The sequence below is a fragment of the Pipra filicauda genome, unplaced genomic scaffold (assembly GCF_003945595.2).
Source record: "Pipra filicauda isolate LSUMZ 115617 unplaced genomic scaffold, ASM394559v2 scaffold55_size4083901_pilon, whole genome shotgun sequence".
Classification (NCBI taxonomy): Eukaryota; Metazoa; Chordata; class Aves; order Passeriformes; family Pipridae; genus Pipra; species Pipra filicauda.
The window spans coordinates 3,929,442-3,956,146 of NW_024104709.1; the positions used below are offsets into that span (position 1 = coordinate 3,929,442).

The window sequence follows — 26,705 nt, forward strand, 5'->3', positions numbered from 1 at the left end:
TCCAGCTTGTTTACAGCACAGTGCCAGTTGTTATGAGCATGACTGGGTGCTAGAAGTGTGTTTCAAACCTAGTCATGTCTGTAGTGTTAAACTCTTAAGTTACTAATTGAGGTGACATGTCCTTTCAGAGATGAAAAGGGGAGTTTTGTGTATGGAGGAGGCAACAAACACAGTCAACCATTAACTGGGTCCAAGGGGGCCGAGTCTCCCAATTCTTTTCTGGATCAGGAGAGTCGAAGACGAAGGTTTACTATTGCTGATTCAGATCAGTTGCCTGGGTATCCTCTGGAAGTAAATATCCTACCAGCCAAGATGAGGGAAAAAACACAGTCCTATGGTGAGTTTATTCCTCTCTCATTATCACTGTTATGATAAGTGCTTTGGTCAGTTTGAAGTGAGTTGTGTTAGAAAACTGTGCATTAGACTTGATGGGTGGACCTTCTCTGCAAATTGTAATTGAAATTACACATCTGAAATAATTTCACATAAATGCCATTATTTCTGTAATGAGTGTCGTTCAGCTGGTCTCTGCTGCTACAGATGGCCATTTCCATGTGTGTTTTGGTTATAACATTATGTCCACTGCTGTAAATGAACAAGTGTGTTCAATCAAAGCTGTTCAATCTCAGCACATTGATCTCTTATTATTGATACCACCAGTGGAAGTATCTTCAAATATTTTTTTTCTGCAATTTGAACTCCTTATTGCTGTATCTCTCCCTTTGTTTAATTGTGAAAAGTATCAATTTAAAAATTGTTTTCCTTAACCTTTTGTAATTCCTCATAACCTTCTATGTTACTTCTAGGAAAACCTCGTCCATTGTCAATGCCTGCTGATGGAAGTTGGATAGGAGCTGCAGAACGCTTCTCTAGGCCACGAGGATTAGGGAGAAAAGGCAAGGTTTTAGGTGTCATCCCTCATTCTCTTCCCTTACTCTCCAAAATTTCCTTGGGATGAACTGCATGAAAGTGTTTAAATTAGGAATGGAGGACTATGGTTTGCATATTGCTGAGCTGATCCAAGGTGACAGTTGTTGGTTTTAGCAGGAATGCCAGATGGTAGTTGTGAAATTTGTGAGGCTATTCAGTGCTGGGACTCAAACTTTTTCCTGTCTTGGAATTCTTGTGAGCGTTAAAAGTAAGCTAGAATGACTAGGGCAGATCTGTACTTGTCTCTTTATAGACAAGTATTGTTCTTACACAAATCTCTTTCCCTTTCTTCTGAATTTAATATTGACTGTAAAACTACCTTTTTAAAAAGTCTTTCTGTTTCTTTAGCTCACTGTGGAGGCTGTTGTACAAGCAAGCTTGTTCTCTAAATGTAAAATGTGGGGCCTTTTAGAAGTTGCTTTTTACTGTGACTCCTGTTAGAAAACAACATATTCTGCAGACATCACTGAATGGGAGAGACAGAAGCTCATTACATTGGGTGTTAGGTTGGGTGGCTTGTTTTACTTGCTACACTGTCCTTCTCTTCCCATCCCCTTTTGCATCTGAAGGGCTATTTGAGTACTATTAGAGTGGGAAATAAAGATGAGTAGTTTCTTCTTGAAATGAGTTATGAAAGCTAATGCGTAATTCTGCGTAAAATAGATGCTGAATTCTATTATTGTAATGCAAAAATAGGAGTCCATAAGCAGTATAAACCTGGAGGGATATTAGAAGCAAGCTAAGTAACAAGTCTAACAGAGCAATCACCAGGTGGCAGGGCTGGTTTTTGTGTGTATGTTTTTTTGTTTAGTTTTGCTTTTGTTTTTTTGTTGATTTTTTTAAATACTTGAAATGTACCTAAGTGCTGAAGGCTTGTATGTAAGCTGTACTGAATCACATCCAAAGGCCTGCCTAGTCCAGTAGGATGCCTCTAGCAACAACTGCCATGATCAGCTGTCTAAGGAAGAGTATCTTTTAAGTTACTCATGAGTTACATTGAGAAAAATATGGATTCAACTCTGGTCTCTTCAGCATTTTGAATAACATGTTACAAGACAGTTTGCTAGGTCTCACCCATGATAATGATTTGCATGATGGTAGTCTGCACTAGCATTTTTGGTGTGTGTGAATCTGGAATTCAACAGTCAAATGGTATCTTCTCTGTGTATGGATTTATTTTCTTGTTATTTGTGTTACTTAAAAAAAATATTAAAGAAGCAAACAGCTATGAATCTATTGATAGCTGCTTATGTTGAGGTGGGTTATGAAAAATAACCAAAATCTAGGGAATTTGAAGTGTAGCCAGAATATTTTTTATAAAAATAGAAAGTGTTAATGGAGGGGTTTGAAGTCATTAATAATTGTTTTTCCTCCTCCTGTTTGTACAGGTGAAGATGTCCTCTGCAGGTACTTCAGTAATGAAAGGATACCCCCAATCATTGAAGAAAGCCCCTCCACGCAGTACCCCCTCTCCAGGCCAGTGTCTGACAAGCAGTTAGTGAAGGGAACGGATTATATTCGAGGCAGCAGGTGTTTTATGAATACAGACCTCCACAACAGTGCAACGATTCCTTTTCAAGAGGAAGGTGCTAAAAAATCGTCGGTTACATCATCCACAAAACACTCCTCTGCAGAACCCTCACTGCTGGTCAGTTGGATCACAAGACTGAAATTGTTGACTCACTGACTATTGTCCACAGCGCTGTTACCAAGTGCCTTTGCTCATCGATCAGACTTCTCTACTTTTCAGCTCAACTGACGAATAGTGACTAATGCGGTATTCTTTTCCTGGAGAACCTTACATTTTTGCCTTTTTGTGAGTTTTGACAGATCAGAGGGTGTCATAGTGCAAGGAGGGGAAAAAAGATAAAGATCAAGTTCCTCTTTTTGGCCAAAAGCTGAAGGCGTTTATTCCCATGGAAATAAGTAGAATTCAGTGAGATAGAGGCCACACATGACCTGGAATGTGCGTAGTGACTCAGAAGAAAGAATTGTGTTACCGTGAAGTCCAGTGGCACTTTAGTTGTCTGAATGCTCAGAGACTGGTGTGACTGGCTGGGTGTCAGAGTATGCAGAGCTCAGCACAAGTTGCGTTGCGTTACTCTCCTGACCAGGAAAGATAAGCAGAGAAACAGTGGTTTTGTGCAACTTACTGATGCTGTTGCAAATACTGCGTGAGATCAACCTTGTGAGGAAGCAGTAATAGTGTTGTTGTTCTTTCTCTGATACCAGAAATTCTATGAAGGCTTAGGAAGAGAGTTCTCTCATTCAGAGATTTTAGGAAATTGGACTAATTTAATTATAAATCAATCCAACCTGATATATAAACTATTTTATTGAAATCACAGTAGAAATAAAGAGCACTGAACAACTGCAGTGCTTGTCTGTAAAGGTATATGGATTGCTGCAACATGCCAAGGAAATGCATCTGTAGAGGTGGTAAAAGAATATATATTTTTTTCCTTAATTGTTTAAGAATGATTTGCTGTTAACCAAAGTAACCTTTTAAAGACAGTCCTGTTGGACTTATGAGACCTTTTACAATGGTTCAGTTTTTGAATGATGTGTTGTTTTTATGAAAAATATGTGCTATCATACACTACAATTGTAAGACATCTGCTATTTTCTATATAGCTCAAATCTTTACACTTCCAGAATTTTGAAATAGCATTGGGTATTTTGGGAGGAAAATAAAACTTGTTTAACAAAAGAGGATGATATTAAAGAGGTATTGTTCAAAACAGAATGTACATAGGACTGCTAGTATGCAAACTTAAAAAAAGTTTAAAGTAATTTAAGTGTTAAATATAGTTGTATATATTTTTTACACTTAAGCAGATACTGTTTGTACCTTCCTGTATTGCAGTACTGGGCACAGCTTAGTCAAATGAAAAGTTTTTGTGTTCCCTGCTAATTATAAGACTAACTATTTTTGTAGATGATACATTGCCAACAGCCTTTACTCCTTTGGTCTTGCTGAAAAGAAGGATTTGTATTTAATAATTGGTGGGTAAAGAGGGGAGTTAAGTACTAGTTTTCACTTTGGACTGGGGCAGGAATCACATGCGATAACATGAGTGTTAAAAACACTATAATCTGGCTGTGAACATGTGACCATTCTGTTGCAACAAGCTTATGAAGTTGTGCTACAGCCCCGAAGAGAGAGACAGGGTGTTTCAGTTCTCAATTAATTATGTTTGATTGTGAGTGGTGATTTAGGTGGGGGCTGGTTTGGACCTTTCTAATCAAAGCAGATTATAATATGTCCATCTTGTGGCACTCTTCTCCACTGCCCGAGATGGCAATCTGTGCTAGAGATGTGACCGAACACTGCTGCAATGCAGTTGAACCCTAGAACGGTTTGGTTCTGCCTCCAAGAAGAAGGCTGAAACTGCTATGTTGTGGGCACTGTGATGTAGTATAGTCCAACCTCAAATTGACTGAACTGTTTTAAAGTAGATCACAGTTACTAGATCAAAGATGTTGTCTAAACAAGACTTTTAAAATGGAAATTTTGCTCATCTCCAGTGTCCTGTTTTCCACAGTTTAAGAGTGCTCTATAGTTTAGGGGTAAAAAAAAGTCCCACAGATCTAGGAATAAATCACAGTCAATATCTTTCTGGCATAACCTGAGAAAAATGTAGGTAACAAGTTAGAAACTGCTATTATGCAGAAACCTGGCTTATCTCTTGGTATCAAAGGTACATGTATCTGTTCTATCAAAAACTATGCCTAAGCTGACTTCCCTAATTAGTACAACATACATATCCAGATATCCTGTCATGGTACAGCAGTCCACACTACTCTGAATACTCTGTCACAGCGGCAAAACAACACAGTAAAATGGAAAAGATCATAAATCCCATGAAAATGAAAAAGAATATTTAGTACTCCTGCATATATGTATAGTGAGGAAGGTGTACTTCAGAAATAGAGAGCAGGCTTCTATTTTAGTCTGTAGAGTATTTGCAAGGCAGTACCTTGAATGTTCCCTTACATAACTGTTGCAAGAAAATACTATTTTAGATAGTAATGTGCAAGAGGAAATAAGACATAAATATGAATACTAATGGCTTGTAGAGACAGAGTTCAGGGCAATTCTTCAAGCAATGTGTTTCCTCTATTATTATGGATAATTAAATTAATCAGTGTTTGAATTCTGGATGGCCAAAAGTGGTGAACAGACTACTGTATTATATTAATTTTATGCTAATCAATTAACTGATAACCTTTTCTTCCTCATAAGCAGGGCATGTTTTAAAAACAACATATTTCATAAGGTGTGTGCTCATTGAACAGAGAGGAAAAAATAAAAATCTAAAACTTAGCCAAACGACGAAACAGATGATGAAGACTAGTTTTATAGTTGGAGAGGATAAAGAATTTTCTTCTTGCATATATTTTTTGTCCAAACCTTATGTCCTATTTTATTATGTTGCCAGCAGACAGCCTTCACAAACTGCTCTATACCTGCAGCCACATCCTGAATAAACCAAGTTAAACCCCTCATCAGGCTTCAACTTCAACTTCAAAAAAAGCTCAAACCTTTTTTTTATTTCCCTGGGAGGTTTTGCTTCCCTAGGAGTTTTTCCGCATTCATCAGTCAATTTTGGGAATATCTTACACATGATGGACAGCAGGGCTCTTGTGTGCATGCATATGCAGAAATGCCTTTGCCAGTAGGATTGGTATCTTGAAGGAAGGTGTTTGTTGTTTGTGTTGCTTGTGTTTTCTGCGCTTAAATAAGTGCTACTTCTCCTAGCTTCCACTCTACGTCCTAGTGCACCACCTCAGAGTGTGAGTTAGAAATACTCGTGTACAATTGGAAACAAGTGTTAGGTCCTTTGGAGTACTCTGACTTTGTTCTGCTGTACAGCTGTAGCTTCTTTTTTCTCTGTAGCCCGAGTTTTTCTTTGCACATGCTGTGGTGATGGAGCATGTGCTTTTTGAGGCAATCACATATGAATGCTTTTGTCACCTTGCAGAATGTAAGGTTTTTATAATGGACAAGAGCTCTCAAGAAAGCCCTTGACTTACACTAAAATACAGAAAGAGCATACCAAAAGGACTCAGCTTGTAGAATGAAGAAAGAGGGGCCAGGCTAAGCTACATATATTGGTCTGTGTTGTGTTGGACGCTGTTTCAGCTGCATGGCAGTAACTCTCAAAGAAAGCAACTCACACAAGTGCAGCACGCATGTACTTCTGCTGCATTTGTATGATGCTAGAATATGAAACAGTCATTCAAAGTAGTTATATATAGTTCCACACTATATATAGTTATATATATATATATATGTATATATATATATGTATATATATAGTTTCACACTATATATAGTTATATATAGTTCTACTTGAGCTGTAATATGTATAACAAAAGCAGTCAAGAGCTGCTGTCAATATGTAATTTCACCAAATTCTACTGCCCACACTGCTGCTGCATCGGTTTAAAATAGTATGCCCTCTTTCTACTGTTGCCTGCACAATGCAGACCCAGCTCTCTGGCAAGTCCCTAAACATCAGTTTTGTCTTCTTTTGTGATAGTGGTGAGATTGTGTCATTCCCATGGGGCCTCATGCAGTGATCCGAAAGCTTAGTTTGGGTTTTTCTGGACTTAGTCCAAAAGTGGAAGGTCAAATTTAAAAACAGTGTTACTGAACCAGTATTACTTTGAGTTGGGATTTCTTTTTTATACATACTAAATATGAAACAGGGAGGAGCTGTCTGTTGCATGTACTTTGCCAGAAGGAGGAAAAATAAGGATTACATATTCAGTGGAGGTAAAAACTCCAGATCTTTGGGTGTCCTCCAGTTCTTGCCAGTGTGAGAAATGTGTTTGTTTTAGCATGACATAGAATAGATGTAAACATTTCTTTTTAAACCTCTCTGTGTGGCCACCTCAGTTGTTCAGGATAATGTAAGCCACTGACTTTCTCCCTTAAGTGGTTATAGAGTTAGCCCAATATATTTTTTTGGGAGAGGACAAAGATACCTTTTCTTAGACAAATACATGATTGATTAACTGGGTATGGAGACAGAGGAATTAAGCATAAAACTAGTGCTGGAGAGTGCTGATTTATTGGGAGAATCCTTGGGATCAGTTTAAGACTGTGGTTCCTGTTTGTTCCCTGGGCTCTGGTGAGGATGAACGGCTCACTATGCATCTATGCAGGGTTACAGTTTGGCAGCTAGGCAACAACCAAGGAATCAGAGAACAGCCCAGTCCAATTTACTGTGCCATCTTCAGCAAAGTTGTTTGGGCTTCTTTGGTTTTGATTTTTTGGTTGGTTGCTTGTTTCCCTTCCCCTGTCTCCATAAGTGTAGCCCTCCTTCAGTAAAAATGGGCCAAAGTAGGAACTGTTGAAATGTACCTGTGGAGCAAACACAACAAGATCCTGATGAAGCAGTGGGCTGTGCTTGCTGATGAGGCCAAGCTGCCATGTGTTTAGATGTGCTCTGGGAATGTCTTTGCAGGTAATGAGCCTCAGACCTTGTGACTTTTTCTTAGGGACTTTTTTGTTCAGGCAATATTTACTGAGAGGCGTAGAAAATGCCACAGTCTAAACTGATATATGTATTTAATGTTCTTTCCCCAAGTAATCATGTATCTCAATGTTACCTAATAATGGGTTTTCCTCTTCCCTCCCCCATTAGCTGTTTTCAGTACAAATGTTTCTCAGGAAATCCTCCCTTATTTCCAGTGTAAATGTTAATAATTCCAAGTAGTCACAAATGGACCATAATATTTTAAACTGTAAAAAACAAAAACAAAAAAAACCCAAACCAAACCAACAAAACTTCAAAACCAAAACACAAGAAGAAACACTTTTTCTACCTTGTGAATAACAACTTTATGAATAATAATGAAACTAAGGATTTTTACTCAGGTGAAAGATCAACCAGACTTTAGTGGCTGCATCTTGCGTGATTTGTTTGATTTTATTACATGATAGTAGGAAGGGAGGCCTGTAGTTCAGATATTGTAGATTCTTGCAGAGCAAGGTGTTTAAATGTGTCTCCACAGAACCTGACCAAAGGCTTTCTTAGGTGTAATGCAGCTTCTCATAAGACTGTCTTCCCCAAGCCCACTGAATGTCCCATTGAATATGCAGAAGTCTTAATATCATCTGACATAGTTCTTGACCATTTGTTTTTGATATAAGTTGCTATAAGTGAGTAGGATGAGAAGAAAATACATGATGTCCAAAATTAATTATTTCCCTTTCTGTATGCCCTTCTTCCTCTTTGACATTCTCCTCCTTACACTAAGGCCAAGGGACTTTCCAGGAATTTATTGCACAAACAAAGAACTATAAATCCTTTTAATATTTATAGCATAATCTAGTTTGTTTTGATGTCTGAGATAGTTTTGGCCAGAGCTTTCCAGTAAAAATAGCACAGCCCACAAGACAGTATTTCCAAGCTCTTGATTCTTTTAAGAATTCCTCTCTGCTTAGTAAACTGTTGGCTTATACTCTGCTTTGAAGCTGCTTAGACCACCCCAAGCAGTCCTTGGCCTTTTAGGTCCAAACACATTGGCTTATCGCAGGACAGGAAGAAAGGTCTGTGTTTTTTCCTTGCTTGGAGTTTTTTAACTCTGGATTTGCAGGTCACATTGGAGAGATGGATGCAGACCTACCACAGAGGTCTTCTGTCTTTCCCTGCCTGCCCTCTCCTGTTATCTGTGCAGTGGCTAGGCGGGATGGAGGGACAAGAAGGCAAGGAGGAATCCAGAAGCTAAAGTAGCAGCCCCTCTCTTCCCTTCTTCCTGCTTAGGAGATGAGTGGCAGGCCTCTGATTCACCTCTCAAAACATGTTTAGAAAGGTTTTGGTTTTGGTTACAGAGGAGATGAGTAATTGTTCAGGTATGTTTTTAGAAGTAATAAAGACAGGAAATACGAATGTTTAGGATCAAGTGGACATAATTGTTTCCCTCGGGATGCTGCTTCGTGGGGCTGGGCATTAACCCTTGAAGCAGCAGGCTCCATGGCGCCCTCTCCTGCTGTCACTCGGGCAGCTCTGTAGCTTTCTTTCAGGGATGGGCTGGATTTTTACTGGCAGCTTTCTGCTGCCTTGTAGTTAAGTATGGGATTTCCTTCCTCTCCCAGTGTGGCTTTTTTTGTGAGCTGGGAGCCAGGTGAGACTCTCTTCCCATTAGTAGGGAGAGAGGAGAGCCTGGTGTGGTGTGTTGGCTCATACACCTGGTTCTCATTTCTTGTGGTCCATAAGCTGTACTTGATTGCTGTGGTTGTGGTCCCAATGAGTTGTAGGTCAGAACTAGCTTAAGGGTATACTTGAATAGCAAATGAATCTGGGACTGGAAAACTAAAAAAAAAACAAAACCAAACAAAAAGAACCCCACCAGAATAAAAGGCTAATGTGACAAGATACATGAGTTGTTCTTTGATTTGCAAAGTTTGTTTTCTTCTGGAAGTGTGGGAACATTGTGGAGGGATGAATGTGTTGCACAGTGTTACCGCAGAGGTAACGTGAGGGAGCCGTTGTTTAAAAACCAAAAAGGCTTGGCAGCACATGAGCTCCAGGTATGGCACAGGCAAGTTTCACCTGGTGCTGCACAGAGAGGCTTTTATTAAGGTGAAGTGGACCAGTAAGCTGGGCCTATCGGAGACAGGCAGTGAGGCAGACACCCCAAGGTGCTCACTCCCTGGTGAATCTGGCCACAAGAAATGTGTTTGACATGCTACTGCCTGGGGCTGGCTGCTGTCCTTGGAATGGATGTGGTCTCTATGTGGGAAATAAGGCCTCTAGCAGAATGTAGAAGAGGCTCAGGTTTCAGTAAGGCCTCTAGCAGAATGTAGAAGAGGCTCAGGTTTCAGTATCATGACTCATTTTCCCAGTGGTTGACCAAAGAGCAGAGGGCGTGATGGGGAGCTGTCGTGAGATGTACTCCTGTTGCTATTAAGAAATGACAGGGATTGAAAACATATATCACCAGAAATGTGAAGTTCAGAAAGCCTGGACCACCCACAGTAACCAAAGCACATGACGTCTCCCATGGGTCACTCCTGCAAATGGGAATTTTTGGTCTAATTTGCAGTGAAATATTTGATGTTTTCAAAATGTAGAAGATTTCGGGCACCCTCTGGTCTCACTGTTTACTGCTCACATAGCTGACTGTGAGAGGAGACATCTTGGCAAGGGTGGCCAACTCTGGTAGTGTTGACTCAGGGCAGGAGCTGTGAGGTGAGAGCTGCATCAAGCGGATTAGTTTGATACAAGCTTTTCAGGTTGGATGTGTGTAACAGATCTACATCTTAACAGGAAGTGGAAGTCAGTTATAAAATCACAAAAAACGTACAAAAACCATTAGTGGAAGAAGAGATGCTGCCAAAACATGGTTTTCTGTTGCTTTCCAGTATTCTTGCCTAGCTTGCACCTCTAAGACAAAGTCCCAGGTGGTACCCTAATGAAAAGTGGCACACTAGGTGACCCCCTTTGTTGTTCAAAGCACCAGGCCAAGCAATGTTTCTGTTAATTTTCCTATATGTCTTGAGTGACTTCCAGTGATGACCAGTCCATTCAGTCTGTTGCCACCTTTTCCTTTTGCTCAAGGTGCCCTTGCTGAGCACCTTAGAGCAGTTTCTGCGTTGTCACACTTGTGTGCGTGCAGAAGGCAGTGTTGTGTTCAACGTGCTTGTGCTGCTTTTATACTTGAGTATAAATAAACATTTCTGCTAAGTTAACAGGGCTTAGCAGAAGAAGTCTGCAGCACTAAGTCTGATCCTTCTTTCTACTTTTTGTGTCAAATCTGGTTAGTTTACTAAGAGCTGTTTCTGATTTATGACTGAAGGGGTGAAATGAAAATAGGATGTTGTTGATGAAGAGGACTCAAGTGAACATTTGAACAAATGAGTAAAGGCCAAGGAAATTAGAGAAGTAAAACCAGGCACTAATTCTTTATCTTTGAGCAGTGTTAAACATAAAATACACCGAGTAAATGTGTATGTGTTTTGCATTTGTGTGAGTTTATCTCAGCCTACTCTCTGGAAACTCTTAAGATTATTCTCCTACAAGTTTCCAGACAATGAGCTGCAGGTAACTGTGGGAAACTTATGATCAAGCTGCTCCTTATTGTGCTGCTGTATTCTGGAAGAGCAGACTTGCAACATCTGGCTTTTCTGTTCCTTCCCAGCCCTCCCACTCTAAAACCAGTGCACATCAAGTCAGGTGGCTTTCAAAATTATGAGCTTGTCACTAGATCCTCTTTTCATTGTCCTGTTTGGTGCAACTTTTGAGAACAATATAAAATGGATTTTTAAAGGCTGCAGATGCTGCAGTACATAAGCACTGGGAGATGTAACTATCTACAGGTTTGAGAACTGGAGCCATTGTAAGGTAACAGATACACTGCTTTATTTAAGATGAAAAGTTGTTCTTCGAATAAAAATTGGGTTATGTACTTGGACTATTAAATACACATTTGTTTCAGAAATGCACAAAGTGCTATTTGTGTGCCACTTAGTAAAGTTCACGTGGAAAAGCTGAATCATCCAAGCCATCTGAATGATGCACACTATTCAGTAGTAGTTTTCTTCAGCAGGCAGCTGGTGATCTCTCTTCCTGTATTTGGGGCTTGGGTGGGGGAGGAAAAGGAAGACAGGAGTCTCTGTGGGGGGGAGACCTATTGGTTCATATGTGCAAACTTTATGATTTTCCTGAGAGATCTCTAAATTTGTGGTAAGTTAAAACTATATTTAGAGAAATGAGGAGGCAATATATGTTGCAATTGTGTTATAAAGTGTTTTATTTTAAAGTAATAATGCTTTATACATTTTTTTAAGCATGATTTGCTTGTTATATTTGAAGCAGTGCTTCATGGGGAAGACATGGGAGTTGTGCTAGAGCTGGGGATCGTTCAGACTGGGTGGCTTCTTTGCCTTCTGCTCCCCTCTTGAAATCAGGAGGTGAACTGTGAGATTTGGTGCCTCAGTCAGCAGCCAAAAAATGGTAACTCAATTTATCTCTCGTGCTGCCCCTGTTGTAAACTCTTTAATACCCAATTTACATGTTTACGTACTGAAGCTCAATGGTAGTGAAGGGCTGTTAAATGCTGGAAAAACCCCCAGCTAATGAGTTGGGAGTCTGTCTGAGACAGACAGGTGACAGAGCTGGGGGGGAACAATAGTTTTGCAGACACCCCCACACATAATCCCTGCAACTACATCTTTAGTTTTCCATATATAGGATGTATCTATTTTTCTATGGGATATTTTCTTTATATTGACACTGGTGAAGAAGTGGTTTTTTTATGATCTATCCCTTTGTAACAGTCTGTCTTACCTATTTAGATTGTAAGAAAAATTTTTTTGTAGCAAGCCACATCTTGCAGTTGTAACTGAGCATGCTGGGTCAGGGACTTAATTGGCCTCTATTGTATTTAATAGTACACTTTGAAGGGTCTAAGGAGCAGCAGAATGGAAAAAGCAATGCAGAGAGGCTTTACTCAGATCTCGTTAGCCTGACTTTTCTTTCTTTGTGGTTGTTTTTTTTTTTCCCTAAAGCTGAAGAGGAACACAACCAGCAGGCATTCAAATCTTCTTTTGAATCTATACCAAACTCTGTGATTGAAAGAGAAATGAACTGCCTGGGAACTGATGGCAAATTACTTGTATTTCTAACCAACACAGAACAGAGAAAAAAAAAAAAGGGTCAGGGCTCTTGTTCTCAAGAGATTCTTCAAGAGAGCTTCTCATTGACTCTACTAGGGGGGCACTTCCATTCCTTTTGATGAGTGTTGCTTTAGGACTGGCAATGCCTGCAATAACCTGAAGTACAGGTAGTTCTAATTAGGGGGAAACAGCCCCCTTGCTTAGAAAACATTGGCCTTTGAGGAAATATTAAGTCAAATTATGTTGCATAGTCTTAAGAAAAGGTGACTACATTGGTGTGTTAAGAACAAACATTAAAGATTTATGTAAGAAATTTATGGGACCAGTTTTTATAGGACAAGAGACAATAGGCTTAAATTACAGCAGAGAGCTTGAATTTGGTCAAAAAAACTAATGTCAAGGAGAGTTAAGCGCTGGTTTAAGATACTGAAGGGAGCTGTGGAACCTCCATTATTTGATGTCTTTAAGAACAGGTTAAGCAGCCTCTGTCAAGAATAGCCTGAGTATAATTGATCCTGCTGGGAGGAGCAGACTTAGTGACCTCTTGATGTCTCTACAACCTCATGAATTTGCAGAGATGTGAGTAGACTGTATGTAAGTGCATCCTGGTAGAGTTCATCAAGAACTTTCAGGCCCTTCTGGATAAAAGTCACCATACACGCTTCACCATAACTGTAGTGAAGTTTTGATGTTTAAAGGAGATTGAAGCAATCAAATGAATGCATGAAAAGATTCAGTTCAGTGACACCACACAGGAAAAAAGGGTAGGGAGCAGTAACATACAGAATTATTAATTTTGCGGTTTTGTAGTTATCTAGAATAAAATTGTCATCTTCTTCAATTATGATTGTCATTCCTTCAGCTGAGGTACTTGCAGAACACTGGAAAAACATAGCTATTTATTTTGAAGAACTATGGGTTTTTTTCCCTTAATAAAAGTAAAGTGTTAGGGATGCCACTACACTTCTGAGTTTTAAGGGAAAGCACTTTGATAGATCTAAAAGATAGTTTAGCCTTTGAAAATGAAAACAACAGATTTATAAAATCTGCTCTTTTATACTGCTTCCTTTGAGATGATAGAGTTGAAAGACACATTCCCATACCCTTGGCATTTCTAATATAATCCTTAATTTTTAAAAAGGAAAGTAACTTGCGGACAGACAGGTTAGTTCTGTGCTTTTGGAAGTATCTTGTTTGTGTACATAAGTTCCCTGTTAAACTGCGAAGCAAAACAGTACCCACCTTCATCTTCTTTCAATCAATGGGTGTCCCAGGGATATGAACTTTGGAAAGGCACACAGAGTGAATTATACCAAGAAATTAATTTCTCACACAGTGCGATTTGTCAGTGGCCAGTCTCCAGAAAGCAGCACCAGATGCCCTGAATATTTTGGCATTCAAGTCTGTTGAAATCTCCAAAGAGGAGGAAGTGAAAGAATGGTGGCAAGTCTCTTGCGAGCAGTTTTGGGGATGTGGGACTTCATTTGCACATGAGTGCTACAGCTCTCTTCAACAAAAAGCAGGGTGGGAAGTGGGATAGACTGTATCTCTTCTACCACTCAAAGGACTGAGCCATCTGCTTTTCCATGTCATCACGAAACAGTGTCTGGTCTGCTGTCTTATCTCTTCTGTGGACTATTTATTCTTTCCATAAGTAACACATATGCTTTTTTGGACCTGTCACTAATGCCCTCACTACAATTCAGTGCACATGTAAAGCCAGTAGTTATTTTAGGAAGCAATAGCATCAGATTTCAAAATATATTCTTGGCAAGTTTTCAGATAATCCATTTATATGCAGTTACAGTGCTTTGAAGATATAAAGTGCCACGTTACTGATAAGTACTGATTAGTCATGCAAATAAATGGAAATATTTTAATTAGGGCATTTTCAACATGACTCGTACTGTGGAAAAGAGCCTATATAAACATTAAATAGGTAATTTATTAGTGAGAACAACCTGTGATTAAGGGTGTTGTGTTTTAATTTTTTGGGGGAGAATAATATACATAAAAAGCAAAGTACTAATGCAAGAGAGTAGCAGCCTGATAAGCTAAAAAACAATCACTAATAACCTATGTTTTTCAAAGTATGCATAAAGCTACAAATGAGATGTTTGTGTCTCTTCACGTCTGCTTGAACCACAGTATAATTTTGAGTAAGCTGGAGATGCTTAAATATGTACTGCCTGAAAGGTGGCAGCCTTTCCAGTTGGTCACTTTTAGAGTCTACCTGCATATCCTATGGGACTATAGTAGCTTTGCTGTAGAATTTGTCATCAGTGTTCTGCCAGGACCCTTCCTTCTTGCAGTAAGGCCATGAGGCCTTCTGGTGTCTTGTAGGAGGTGTGTGAAGTGTGGCGAGGTCATTCTGTATCTACTTCATAGTCACTTTTGTATGTATGTGCCATTATGTGTAAGGTGAATTGAAATGGAGGCCAGGATTAAGGAACAGTGTTACGCTATATTTGTTTAGGAAGGCTTTTGAGAATTATAACCAGATCTTTTGTGTTTTTGAATGCAGTTGCACACTACACTGTGGCTTACCTTAGAAAGCAGGATTGTGTGCCTCTGTGATGAGGAATGGAGCAGAATATCAGACTATTGTTATTGATATGCGTGTTTATCACCTTAACAATATATTTGGGTGATGTAAGTGGTGAATGTTTGATGGACTATGGGAATACATCCATGAAACAATTCCTTGTCTCTTTGTTTTTAGTGCCAGGACTTGTTTATAGTGGAGTGTGCCAAAGTTTACCTCCAATTAAAAATCAGGAGAAGCAACAGTTTACCCCATGGTAAACCTTACTATCTGCCAGTTAGTCACAACACCCACAGTCTTTTTAATTGATGAATAAAATGCAAAGTTGTAATGTAACTGGATTTTCCAGTCTGATTTCTTAGTTTCAGTAGAATTTACCTGAGCTTTATAAAAGTATGTAAGTATTTACATGTGTATATGTCTGAGTATATGTATATACCCATGTATTAAATTCTGTTTAAACTACTCATATAATATTTATCAGAGATGTAATGACACAGCTTGTCAGCTCTGTCTTTCAGAGTCAGTCTTTTGCCTTTGCCGAAAACTTTCTCAAAGAGATTAGACTTAAAAACTCTAGTCAAGGCACACGAGTCTGCTGTTGCCATATTTCCCTGTCCACACAGCAAGTCCCCTTACTAAGTGGATAAAACCAGGCGCAAGTGAAAGCTTTAGTGATGCAGCTTGTGTGTAACTTGTCACTTTATGCTTATATAAGACGTATATTTCTCTTGGTTCTTTTTCTTTAAACTGAGAATATACAACAATAAATTTTCACAGTCATTGAAGTTATGATGCCTATTGAGTAAGTATTCAATTCTTTTCATGTCTATCTACACAAAGTTCAGTGCAAAACCTATCATTGATCATTGCTGTTCTCTTGTAGTGTAAGCTGCACTCCGAGTTCGGCTGTGTCTGTGTCTGCCTTTCTAGAAAGAGGTCAAATTAACATTTAGAGTTGTGCTTTGAAAAAAACTGCTGTGACTTCATGACCTTTCTAAAACTGGTATTCTCTGCCTTTTAAGTAGAGACTTTCACTTGAAGGAATTTACAACAGATTTTCTTCTCAATCCTTCACACTTAGAACCTGGCCTCATTCCAGAGCGTAGAAACTAGATTAGTAATTGCCTTATTTACAAGACAGGGTCTCCCCCTCTCTTTGTTTGCTTAACTTGACAGATTGTAGACTATCAGACGCCACTTAACCTTCTTAAAAAAATGTTTTGTTTCAATTCCTTTTCTAATAAGGATCCATGTATTCTCCTGAGAAGCTATCATCAGAATGAACAGAAAAAGTGGATTTTTCTGAATTGAATTCGTAATACCGGAGGATTGTAGTTCACAGGAAAGAGAAAGAAAGCCTGAACCAGAGAAAGTTTGATGTCTGCAGGGTCCATCCACACAGCACTATCGTCGTGTGAGGTGAAAGCAGGCACAGTGTGGTACCACCACTGAACCTCCCTCCTCCAAGATTGGTACCAAGTGAATTCCTAGCACTGGTGCCCGGTGGTATTTTCATCTGTGGCACTGTTCAGAAGGTCGATATGGGAAAGGTCTTTCTCTTGGATGCAATACTACTTGCTATGTGCCTGATAGAGCCTCCTTACCCTTTCCCCTCCACAGAGCATATGGGGATGTGAGAGGTACAGCTGGAGAGGTCTGGTGCTTTTCTGCAAACTGCAGCATCTCCTATTGGAAGCCCTGACAGATCCTACATCAGTCTCTGTTGGTTTTGGCCAAGATGAGTACTTCTGTGTGAGCATGCAGATGGCAACTACCAAAATATGTATTATTTATGTAGCATATTCTCGTTTCATGTTCTCTAGATTTATTTTAAATGGATCCATGCAAAAGGCTAGCCCTCATCTGGAATTTCTAACAATGTTGTGTTGCTGTATTATTTAACCTTTTTTTCCAGTGTTGTGTAAGCAGCTGGCGCTTGCAGTCTGACTGGTGGGGTTATCAGGCTTTTGTCTCTATGACTCTGTGTAGGAGGACACCACAGTAACTACTCAGCTAGCTGGGCTGCCGAGGTGTTGTCAGTGATGACTAACGCTGGTTGGATTTTCTAGTCTGCTCCACCCCCTCTTTTTTCTTATCTCAGATAGATTGCAAAAATATTCCAAATGGTATAAATTGACTTGTTTGTAACACTGCAACAAGCAGATAATGTATAACAGCCTGGCATACAAGTCCTTTAAAAAATATTTGCTTCCATGGTTTCCTATTTGGTTTTTTCAATGATATTTGACTGCCTGGCTGAGCTGTGTGTGTGTGTGTGCTCCCTGACAAACTTTTGCAGTGGGAAAAAGATGTTTTATTGTCCTCTGTAGGTGAATGCCAGTATTCATACAAAACACAGATTGTCCAGTCATGCATGTAAATAAAAATACTTCAAGATAATGATGATGAAAAAAGAACATACATAAGTCAAATGGATCATTTGCTGTAAATCCAGACAATAGTGAGATCTGTAGAATCTATTTAATTTAGGCCCTGGTCCTGCAAGCATTTTTCAGTGTTTGAATACATTTATGTAGCACTGTTGACTTTTAGGACTGCTCAAGTTTATAAGATTAGTCCAAAGACTATGGAACACACAGAGGCATTTTGTGAAATCTCATCTAGTTTAATATGTAACCATCTTCAGGCTGTGGTCATATGTATTTTGTATTTCCTAGGCAGGGGAAGGCCATCCCAGAGGTGAGTAACTGGGAACTGGCAAATTGTGAGTGCAGGTCCCAGGGCTGCTGCAGCCTGCCTGCCTTCTTGCATCTCGGCCTTAGGAAAAGGAAGGTCGTGGTGCAGAAAGTAACGTTTAATATTGTAAAGTCTTGTAAGAGTGAATACTTTCAGAAGTGTGAGGCAATGAAGAACTAGCTGTGGCTCTTTGTGTTTCCTGTTTCGGGTCCACAGGGTGACTGACTTTTTATACTGGATGTAGCTTATGACAAGGTTTGGGTGCAAAATTTCTTATAAATGCCTTTGAGTTTGCCATCAGGAATAAAACTTAGAATGGCTTGTTTGGCCTCATTCACAAGCTAGAACAACCAAATAAAAAGGTTTTTGCAACTAAATCACTGTTAAAAACCATTCTGGTAGAAAAGATTGATTTTATTAATTTACTGCCTTTTTTTTTTTTTAAGAAAAGAGACTTAAAGCATGCATATGTTCCATATGATGACAAGGAGCATTGATAATGTTTTATAACTATACTCCTCTTTTATACCTTGAAGGCTTGTAAGCTGTGGTCTCTCAGCAGACACTGAGCAGGAGCATGATGCTCATTCTTACGCCATCGTTGTTGTTGAACTGACTGAAATGTGAAAGTCCAATTATCTCCTTAGGCGATAGTCTCATGCTTTATCATGCGCATGTGTATTATCAAAATTCAGGTTTGATTGATTCCATGCCAGTGAAAAATAATGTATAGCTGAGTTGTGAAGGAAACCTGGATACAATGAATAACAAGGGAAGATCTTGAAGAGAAAAAATGAGAACAGGAAGCTTAATCGTCAGCTTTTCTATATATAGAAAACACCTCAAGGGTAAGCACATACGGTTTTGTATAAATACATTTAAAATGTGTTTTGTAGGCGCATATTTTCAGAGTGTTGTCATGATCAGAAACACATGTAGACCCTGAAAAGTTATGTGATGCCTGCAGAGCCCTTGCTCATGCACATAAGTAAAAGCTATGCATGGTGCATATGTGTGTAAATATTTAACTGGAGGAACAGCCACATAAGAACTACTTCAGAATCATCCCTAAGTCAGGAAGCCACAAATTATAGGCCTGAAATTTACCACATTGGCATGTCTACATAAGTAAAACCAACTGGAAAGATAGGAGAGAGGAAAAACACATTTACAAATAATATTAGATTAGAGAAGAGGAACCATACTAAACCCTTTTCTTGGCTCTAATCAGAAGGCAGGAGGGTTATTACAGGCAGGAGCTTGCAGACTTCAGCTAAACAACTTCCTGGTACTGAGTATGAGTCTTGAATTTTATTTACGTGTATGCATACAATCAGGGCTTTACACATAATCATTATTTTGATAGAGGCCAAGAGGGGGCATGGTTGGATTTGTTTTTTCCCTTTCCAAGTACATTGTCATCATCTTACTCCCTCTTTATCTCTGCCAAGTCTTTGGGATGGGATGATGTTATATTCTTTATCTACCTAGTGTCTACCATGATGAGCCCTTGATCCTGACCAAGGGTGTTGGCTGTTTCATGAATGTTGAATTGAGAAGCAGCCATAGGAAACCTGAATTTCTATTTCAGACAGCAACACTTCAGCTTGAGTAAATACAGCTGATACTTGTAAAACCACTGAGACAACTGCTAGTTGTCACAAGGCCTTATACAGGCATTGTTATGTCACTCCTCTTCCAGTCCTCCCACCCTTAGCCTACGCCACAGCAAGCTCCCAGAGCTTCTCTCCCCACTCATTTGTCACACTTACAACTCAGACTGCTGCAGCTGGGCTAATGGAGGCTTGGAAAAAGTAGCTGCCCTGAATGATTGGCTGCTTCTCAGACCCAGATGTTCCTGGAACTGGAGTAAGCATAGCAGGTAAAATGCAATCCTTGGAACTGCATAGTAAGAAAAGAGGGTGTCACTAGGTCTGAAGAGAGAAAGCAAAGAGACTGTATATGTTTGTCTGGAGTTGTCCTTTCTGTCTCTCTGAAGAGACTCACTGAGTAGAGGTGTAATTGGCTGTCATGTGGAGCATCCCCACGTGGTAGAGAAAGTCTGGCACTCACCTCATCTCCTGCTCAGGTCTGGGAGGTCTGTAGCACAACTGGTGATAATGTAGCAAGAATTGCTGCTCTTCCTAATGCAGACTTCTTGGAGTTCTGCCCACGTCCTGTGCTTGGTCAACTTGGAGAATGTAAGGGAAGAAGAGGAGAAGGGAAAGCATTATGTAAGTTGAGGAAACTTCCTTACTATCTATCGATGTCTGAAACTTTTACATAGCAGGGATAAAAGGAAGAGTTTGCTTGAGACTGCATGTTGTGAAACTAGAATTGAACACACAGGTTCAGCTCTGTCACCTGGTTTCTCTGCAAAGAAAAATATGAGGAAGTTATTCTGTAATGGAGACTTGGTGTAGGGAACTCTCTTTCTATGGGACCGAGATGGGTAGGTTTACAAAGTTTAGTTCTATCCTTAGGCTCTGCTGTCAGATCATAAGCAGATGCTTCATATAATCCTAAGGAAAATGACTGTCAAGAATACATCGGCACTAATGTTGGAGAATTGGTAGCACTTGGACCAGAGGTGTTTCTGTGGGAGAGTATTTCCTGTTTTTGCTCCAAGAACTGACTTTTGTGTCATTGTAGCTATGGCATTGTCATCAGCTCCGTTAACTTAAAATTATGAGAGTTTGGTCAGAAATTTGCAGTGTTCACATACTTTTATTTCCTCTGCTTGAAAGGCCAACTACTGCTGTTAATGGGATAGATTCATCTCGATTGGCATTTAATAACCACTACTGATTTTGGATACCTGGGTTCAACAATCCCCACATCTGGGGAGCAAAGTTCCCTAGTGTTTTGTGAATTTACATCTGCTCTTCACAACACTTCCATCTGCAGGAGAGGACAGCCATTGCTTTCCTTGGGTGATATGAGGAATGAAGACAGAGGTAAACCAAGCTTGCTCAGCACTGCTAAGCAAATAGGGGAATGGAAAGCCCTTGAATTGTAAGCAAGTGCTCTTCTGCAGCTGGTCTATTTTTCCTGCTGTTAATCTCCTAACTATTCAGTGTCTATAGATAGCTCTGTAGTACATGGCAGTGGTCGTTACCAGTTATTCAGTCTTTGAAATGACCTCTGCTTGATGGGGTTTCTGTACCTGCAACAGATTCATCTGAATTGTATTTAGTGAAGAACATGAAAAAATTGTCTGCAAACTAACCCTGAGAAAAACATCCAGTTGGATATTTCTCTGACCAGAATGAGTTTAAATTTTCATTTTAAGATTTTTAATCATGACTGATCTGTTTGGAGTGATTCCACTTTCTTTTCATGGTAACAGAAATGGTCATTGTCTAAATCTTATTTGTTGAATTCTTCTGAATTAATATGTGCAGTTTTCTTCACTAGAGAAGGGGGAAGGAAATGGTTTGAGCTGTGATATGGGAAAGTTGTGTAAAGAGAGGCTTAGGGTTTGTGTTTTGGGGTGTTTCCACTGCCCGCTCCATTGTGTGCATACAAAGCATGGTTTCTTTGGGGACAAGATACCTGTACTGTTGTCACCTTCTGCAACAGAAGGCTGAGCAGAGAGCTGCAGGAGGAGGAGCCTCTGGTGAGTGTGGTCATTGAAATTAAGCTGTCATCTCCTACAGATTTTGGTAGAGTCAGATTTATATGTGGCAGTTCTTCTAAAATATCTTCCTTCGTAGTTCCCAAAAGCTTTTGAGCTATATGTTCCTTTTGGATTTCTCCAAAAGGAGAGAAATATGTGATAAGTCAGGATTGGTAAAGGACACTTAAATATTTATTTGACTACTACTTGTGAGAGTAAAAATTGGTTATAACTAGTGCTTTCTTGAATACCTTGTATAACTGTAATCTCTAACATTTTACGCAAATGAATTCTGTTCCAGCATAACCAACTTTTACTGTGATTTGGTTAGATAGAGCTCATGGAGTCACACACAGAAACTAGATGTCTTATTAGACTCTCGTTTTCTTGTCTCAGAGGATAAGAAGTCCAAGGGAGCCTCTCACTGAAACCTGAGTCCCGCATGCAAGCCTGGATCCCTGCTTACCTTTGCTGGAGGAGGGCACTCCAGCTGTCATGTTCTGCTCCTTAAACCAGCACTTCATCTAACCCTAGCACAGTGGCTGGACAAGGAAGAGTGCTGCTAATAAAAATCTGCTGTGGTTCAATGAATAGTTAACAGTTAAACACTCTGTGACCTGTGGAGGCTGGGTCACACTCTAGTTCAGATTCTTTTATGTGGAGTTGGTCTATAGGGAAACCTCAGACTGCTACAGTTGAGTGTTTCTGGCAGACAGCCTAAGGGGTGGGAAAGAAAGGCTTTTGTAAATTCGCTGCTGTATGTTTAACGTGTGCATGCATACCTAGTATTTATTAAGCAAGTGGGTTTTTTTGGCAGGAGAGACAAGCAGCTGTTCTGTATATGTTTAGGACATAGTGCTGCTCCCAGCAGTTTGACCCCTGTCCTCTCCTGCCAGGTGTCACCAGCCCCAGAGCATGGGACAGCAGTGTCCTGTTACTCCCTGCAGCTTCCCTGGCCCCTGCCCTGGCTTTGGGGTGAAATTGTTATTGTTGCTTTTCTTATTACTGTTAATCTTTCAACTCAGGATTTCTGTGAAAGCTAATGTCATAGTTACTTAATCTCTAGGACTTTTCCTTCTGAGGATGGAGAAAAGCTTTTCAGTTACAAAGATTGTTTAGTAGGAAGTATTTGTCAAAAAGAAAACATCCTGGATACAATTTTCATTCCATCTGTCAGAGGTTAGGGAGAACAACAAAGAAAGCATTGTATCTTTGATTTTGATTAAGTTAAATAAGTATAGGAAACTACAGTGACTTCAAATTTCCCTCTCTAGTCTGCCCTGGTGCCCTCGAATATTGTGTGCAGTTTTGGGCACCACAATATGAGAAAGATAGTAAGCTGTTAGAGAGTGTCCAAAGGAGGACAACAAAGATGGTGAAGGGCCTTGAGGGGAAGCCAGATGAGAGCAGCTGAGGTCACTTGGTCTGCTCAGCTGGAGGAGACTGAGGGGAGACCTCATTGCAGTCTACAACTTCCTCATGAGGGGAAGAGCAGGGGCAGGCACTGATCTCTTCTCTATGGTGACCAGTGACAGAACTCGAGGGAATGGCCTGAAGCTGTGTCAGAGGAGTTTTAGGTTGAATATTGGAAAAATGTTCTTCACCCAGAGGGTAGTTGGGTACTGGAACAGGCTCTCTGGGTCACAGCATCAAGCCTGAGAGAATTCAAGAAGTGTTTGGATCATACTCTCAGGCACATGGTGTGACTCTTGGGGATGGTACAGGGCAAAGGGTTGGACTGGATGATCCTTGTGGGTTCCTTCCAATTTGGTATATTCTGTGAAATTCAGCATCAATGTAGTAGTTAAGAAATCAAATACAGCAACTTTAAAAAGTGGACTTAAATGATGTGAGAATGTGTGTTGAGAGGAAAATAAGAGGAGCAGCTAAAAAGATAAGCTATTTGAATGGCATTAAGGCTGTTTAATTCTGCCATTAGTAGAAATTAAGAATAAATGTTTATCACCTGTCAAGGAAGATTTAAAAAGTACCAGAAATACAATGAAAAAGATGATATATGTAAACATCAAATTACAACAGTCTATTACAAATAAGATGATGCTTGTCAAAAAATGGAAGTCATAAAACAGAATAATATGGAAAATACTGCAAGTTCTGATAAATAGCTAGTCTTTTTCATTTGATTGCCGAAATCATAAAAAGTGGACTGGGGAGGAGGTCACACCAAAATCCTTTCAGATCACTAGAAACAGAAACCAGAGAAAGATTTTGATACTGTTTGAGTTGTAAAAGAAGGAAAAAAATGACAAGACCGTAAGAAACAGTATTAAATGAGCCCTTGGACTAAATGTTTCTAGATGAGAACCTTTTTTTTGGTGGAGGACATCTAAAGAACTGTCTCAAAGTGAACTACTACAAGAATGTATTTTAAGACAACTAAAAAAAAAGCTTGTAGATCATCAGCACCTGACAATGTTCGTGGAGAATTCTGAAGCAACTGGGAAAAGGAAATGCTAAAGTAGATACTATGGCATCTAATTTATTAGCTGAATTAGTTATAGGGTACCAAAGGAATAGGAGACAAATTAATAACCAAGTGAATTCACAGGTATTAAGAGAGACTAATACTGACTTTGTTTTTTTTGGGGGGGTAAAGATGACACTTCAGAAACCCAGCAGTCTTTGGATTTATGAGTTCCCCTGATCTGAAGGTACATCCAGTTGATAGGGGATGTTGTGCCATGGGTGTGTTAATTCAAGTAAGGAGTGCACTTCTGAAGCAAATTTCAACATTATCCCCACTTATCTTGCTGTAATTTACATGGCAGACTGATCTTGCCATGACTCTTACACAAAATGAGTCCTTTGAATCAAATTAACCAAGTGTGTTCCAGAAGTGCACTGCTAATCAGTCCATGAGACTGGACTACCTATACTCATTTCCAATACTTGCGTGCGTGTCAGGTCCTTGGCACTGCACATTTTGCTCTACAAATTTGTTGTTGTGATCTTACTGCACTGCTTGCCCATGTCTGTATCAGTGCAGTGAATTTGGATTTCCAGAAAACTTTAGACAAGGCTATTTCTAAAGGCTTGTGACAGCTAGGCAGCTACAGGTCTTTTGTGGGTTAACAGCTAATTAAATGATGGGAAGTGGAGGTCAGAAACAAGATATAGAAAAGGGGAACTAGAGTTTCAGTGCAAAAAAGAGGATTGAGATGTAATGGAAAAGTTATGACTGGCACAGAGATGGTTACAAGATGACACGGAATGCCTATTTTGCCCACAGGAATACTAGTATGTATCATTTGTTAAAACAAAAAAAAAAAACCAACCAAAAACCAAAACCCAAAAAAACTCAACCAAAAAAAAAAACCCAGCAAAAATGACAGTAAATTTAAACTAAAAGGAAGTACTTTTTTACATACTGCACAATTAAATTCTGTGAGTTAGTGTGGGTTTCATTTTGCTGAATGTATAAATGGGATCAAAAAGTAAAGAGAAAAGTTTGTGGAAGGACTGGTTGTTGAGAAATATTGCTTACAATGAAGCTCTGCTAATTTTTCTTCAGGAGTTGTCCAGACTCTGGAATAGCAGAATTCCTTATGAAGGCCTCACTTCACATTGTCTCTGTTCCTGTACTTTGTTTCAGTATTTGCTGTTGGCCACTTTACCTTTACTCTGACATAGTTTGGAGCACTGAATAAAAACGCCACTTTTATTTTCTTTCAAAATCTGGCATGTAATTAAGTTATTAGGAAAAAATAATAATCCATGAGATCAATTTTCTTCAGCTGGTTATTGAAGATACAGGTACTTTATCTCTAAATCCCCTTGGAACACTCAGATTATTCATATTTCTTGTTACGTAGCAGCCTTGTGCTGAGCTCTCTAGAAAGTGTCAGGGATGAAATTGGCACACGTGTTATTCTCTAAAAATGTTGCATTGTCTTGCAATATCCAAGAGAGCTTGCTTTAATTCTGGAGATCCTGCTGGTGCTGTGAAGGTTTGCACAGGACCTCTCAGCCTTGTGCACCACCTGCAACCTTGCTTGCAGAGTCTTACTGTAGTTTTCAGCTGTGGGAAGTGACTTACTCATAGTATGTCTGTGTCAGCCTTAGGAACAATGTTGACCTGGGTATTTGGCACAAAGCTCAGTGGTAGCGGGGAAGTGGCACAGGGCAGGTGGAGGGGTGCTGTTCCAAGGAGTAAGACAAGCAAGAACACCCAAAGGGTACCTTCGTAGTTTCTGACTGTGGGAAGCACCAGGGGTGTTACAGCTGTGGTTACAGATGGTGTAGTAGGCTGTAGCGTGGAAAGGGAACTTCTTTAAACTGGTGACTCTGGAGAAAACATGTAGAGATCCTTAGAGAGCTGAAATTGGAAGACCAGGTGGATGGGTGTCCTGGTAAGCAGAGACTACTCAGGAAACTGTGGAGGGCTCACTAAAATATATGGTGCTCTTCTAAGTTTCAAAGGTCCTTTGAACTTTGCAGTACGGAACTGGTGCAGGCTTTTGAAGAAAACGTGTGGCAAAGCACGAATCTGTACCACTGGTTTGTCTAATCACATCTTCTCTCTTGCCTTCTCACTTCCCCTTTTTCACTCTTCCTGTAACTGTTTGCCTTTGTTCCCCTCCATCTCTTTTTTGAACAGACAAGGAATTCCTCTATAATGGGCACTGCTGGAACTTACAATACATGAATGTGAAGAAATTGTTGCAGTGCTACGAAGTCCAAAGCCTTACATAACAAGTTGCTTGGGTTTCAGCAGGTGTTTATAGTGGTGGAACAAATGCGTAGGAGTAGCAGTGGGATTGGAGAGCTCAGAGCCCTGCTTGAAGTGTCAAAGGATGTGTGTGATAATATTACTGAGTCATGCTAGCCACAAGGGCGGAGGAGAGTGGAAGGGGTTCTCATCTGCTTTGTTTCCAACAGCTTGAACCTTGGTGCTTTCGTAGAATAAAATGATAAAGTCATTTAAGTAGAAAAAGACCTCCAAGGTCATTGAATCCAACTTTTGAGCAAACATCATCATGTCAACTAAACCAAAGCACTAAGTGCCATGTCCAGTTCCTTGAACATCTTCAGGGACAGTGACTCCACAGTGTCCCTAGGCAGTCTGTTCCAAAGCTTACCTACCCTTCAGTAAAGAAATTCTTCCTGATGTCCAACCTGACTCTCCCCTGGCAGAGGTTGAGGCCATTTTGTCTTGTCCTGTTGCTAGTTCCCTAGGAGAAAAGGCCAACCTGCACCCTGCTACAACCTCCTTTCAGATAGTTTTAGAGTGATAAGATCTCCCCGAGCCTCCTCTTCAG

At 39.9% G+C, this 26,705-nt stretch overlaps 2 protein-coding genes across 2 annotated transcripts in view; both read left to right on the forward strand.

Annotated features, from left to right (window-relative positions):
* The window catches only part of CNKSR3 (CNKSR family member 3), a 58,080-nt gene extending 54,440 nt beyond the window's left edge, over window positions 1-3,640 (forward strand). The window contains exons 11-13 of the mRNA XM_027716942.2: window positions 129-337; window positions 807-896; window positions 2,319-3,640. Coding sequence (XP_027572743.2) covers window positions 129-337; window positions 807-896; window positions 2,319-2,617 — 598 coding nt within the window. The 3' untranslated portion in view covers window positions 2,618-3,640. The remainder of the gene's footprint in view (window positions 1-128; window positions 338-806; window positions 897-2,318) is intronic.
* Window positions 3,641-6,261: 2,621 nt separating this feature from the next.
* IPCEF1 (interaction protein for cytohesin exchange factors 1) overlaps window positions 6,262-26,705 on the forward strand; it is an 85,375-nt gene continuing 64,931 nt past the window's right edge. The window contains exons 1-2 of the mRNA XM_039387378.1: window positions 6,262-9,722; window positions 9,763-11,630. The gene's annotated coding sequence lies outside the window, so the exon portion shown is untranslated. The remainder of the gene's footprint in view (window positions 9,723-9,762; window positions 11,631-26,705) is intronic.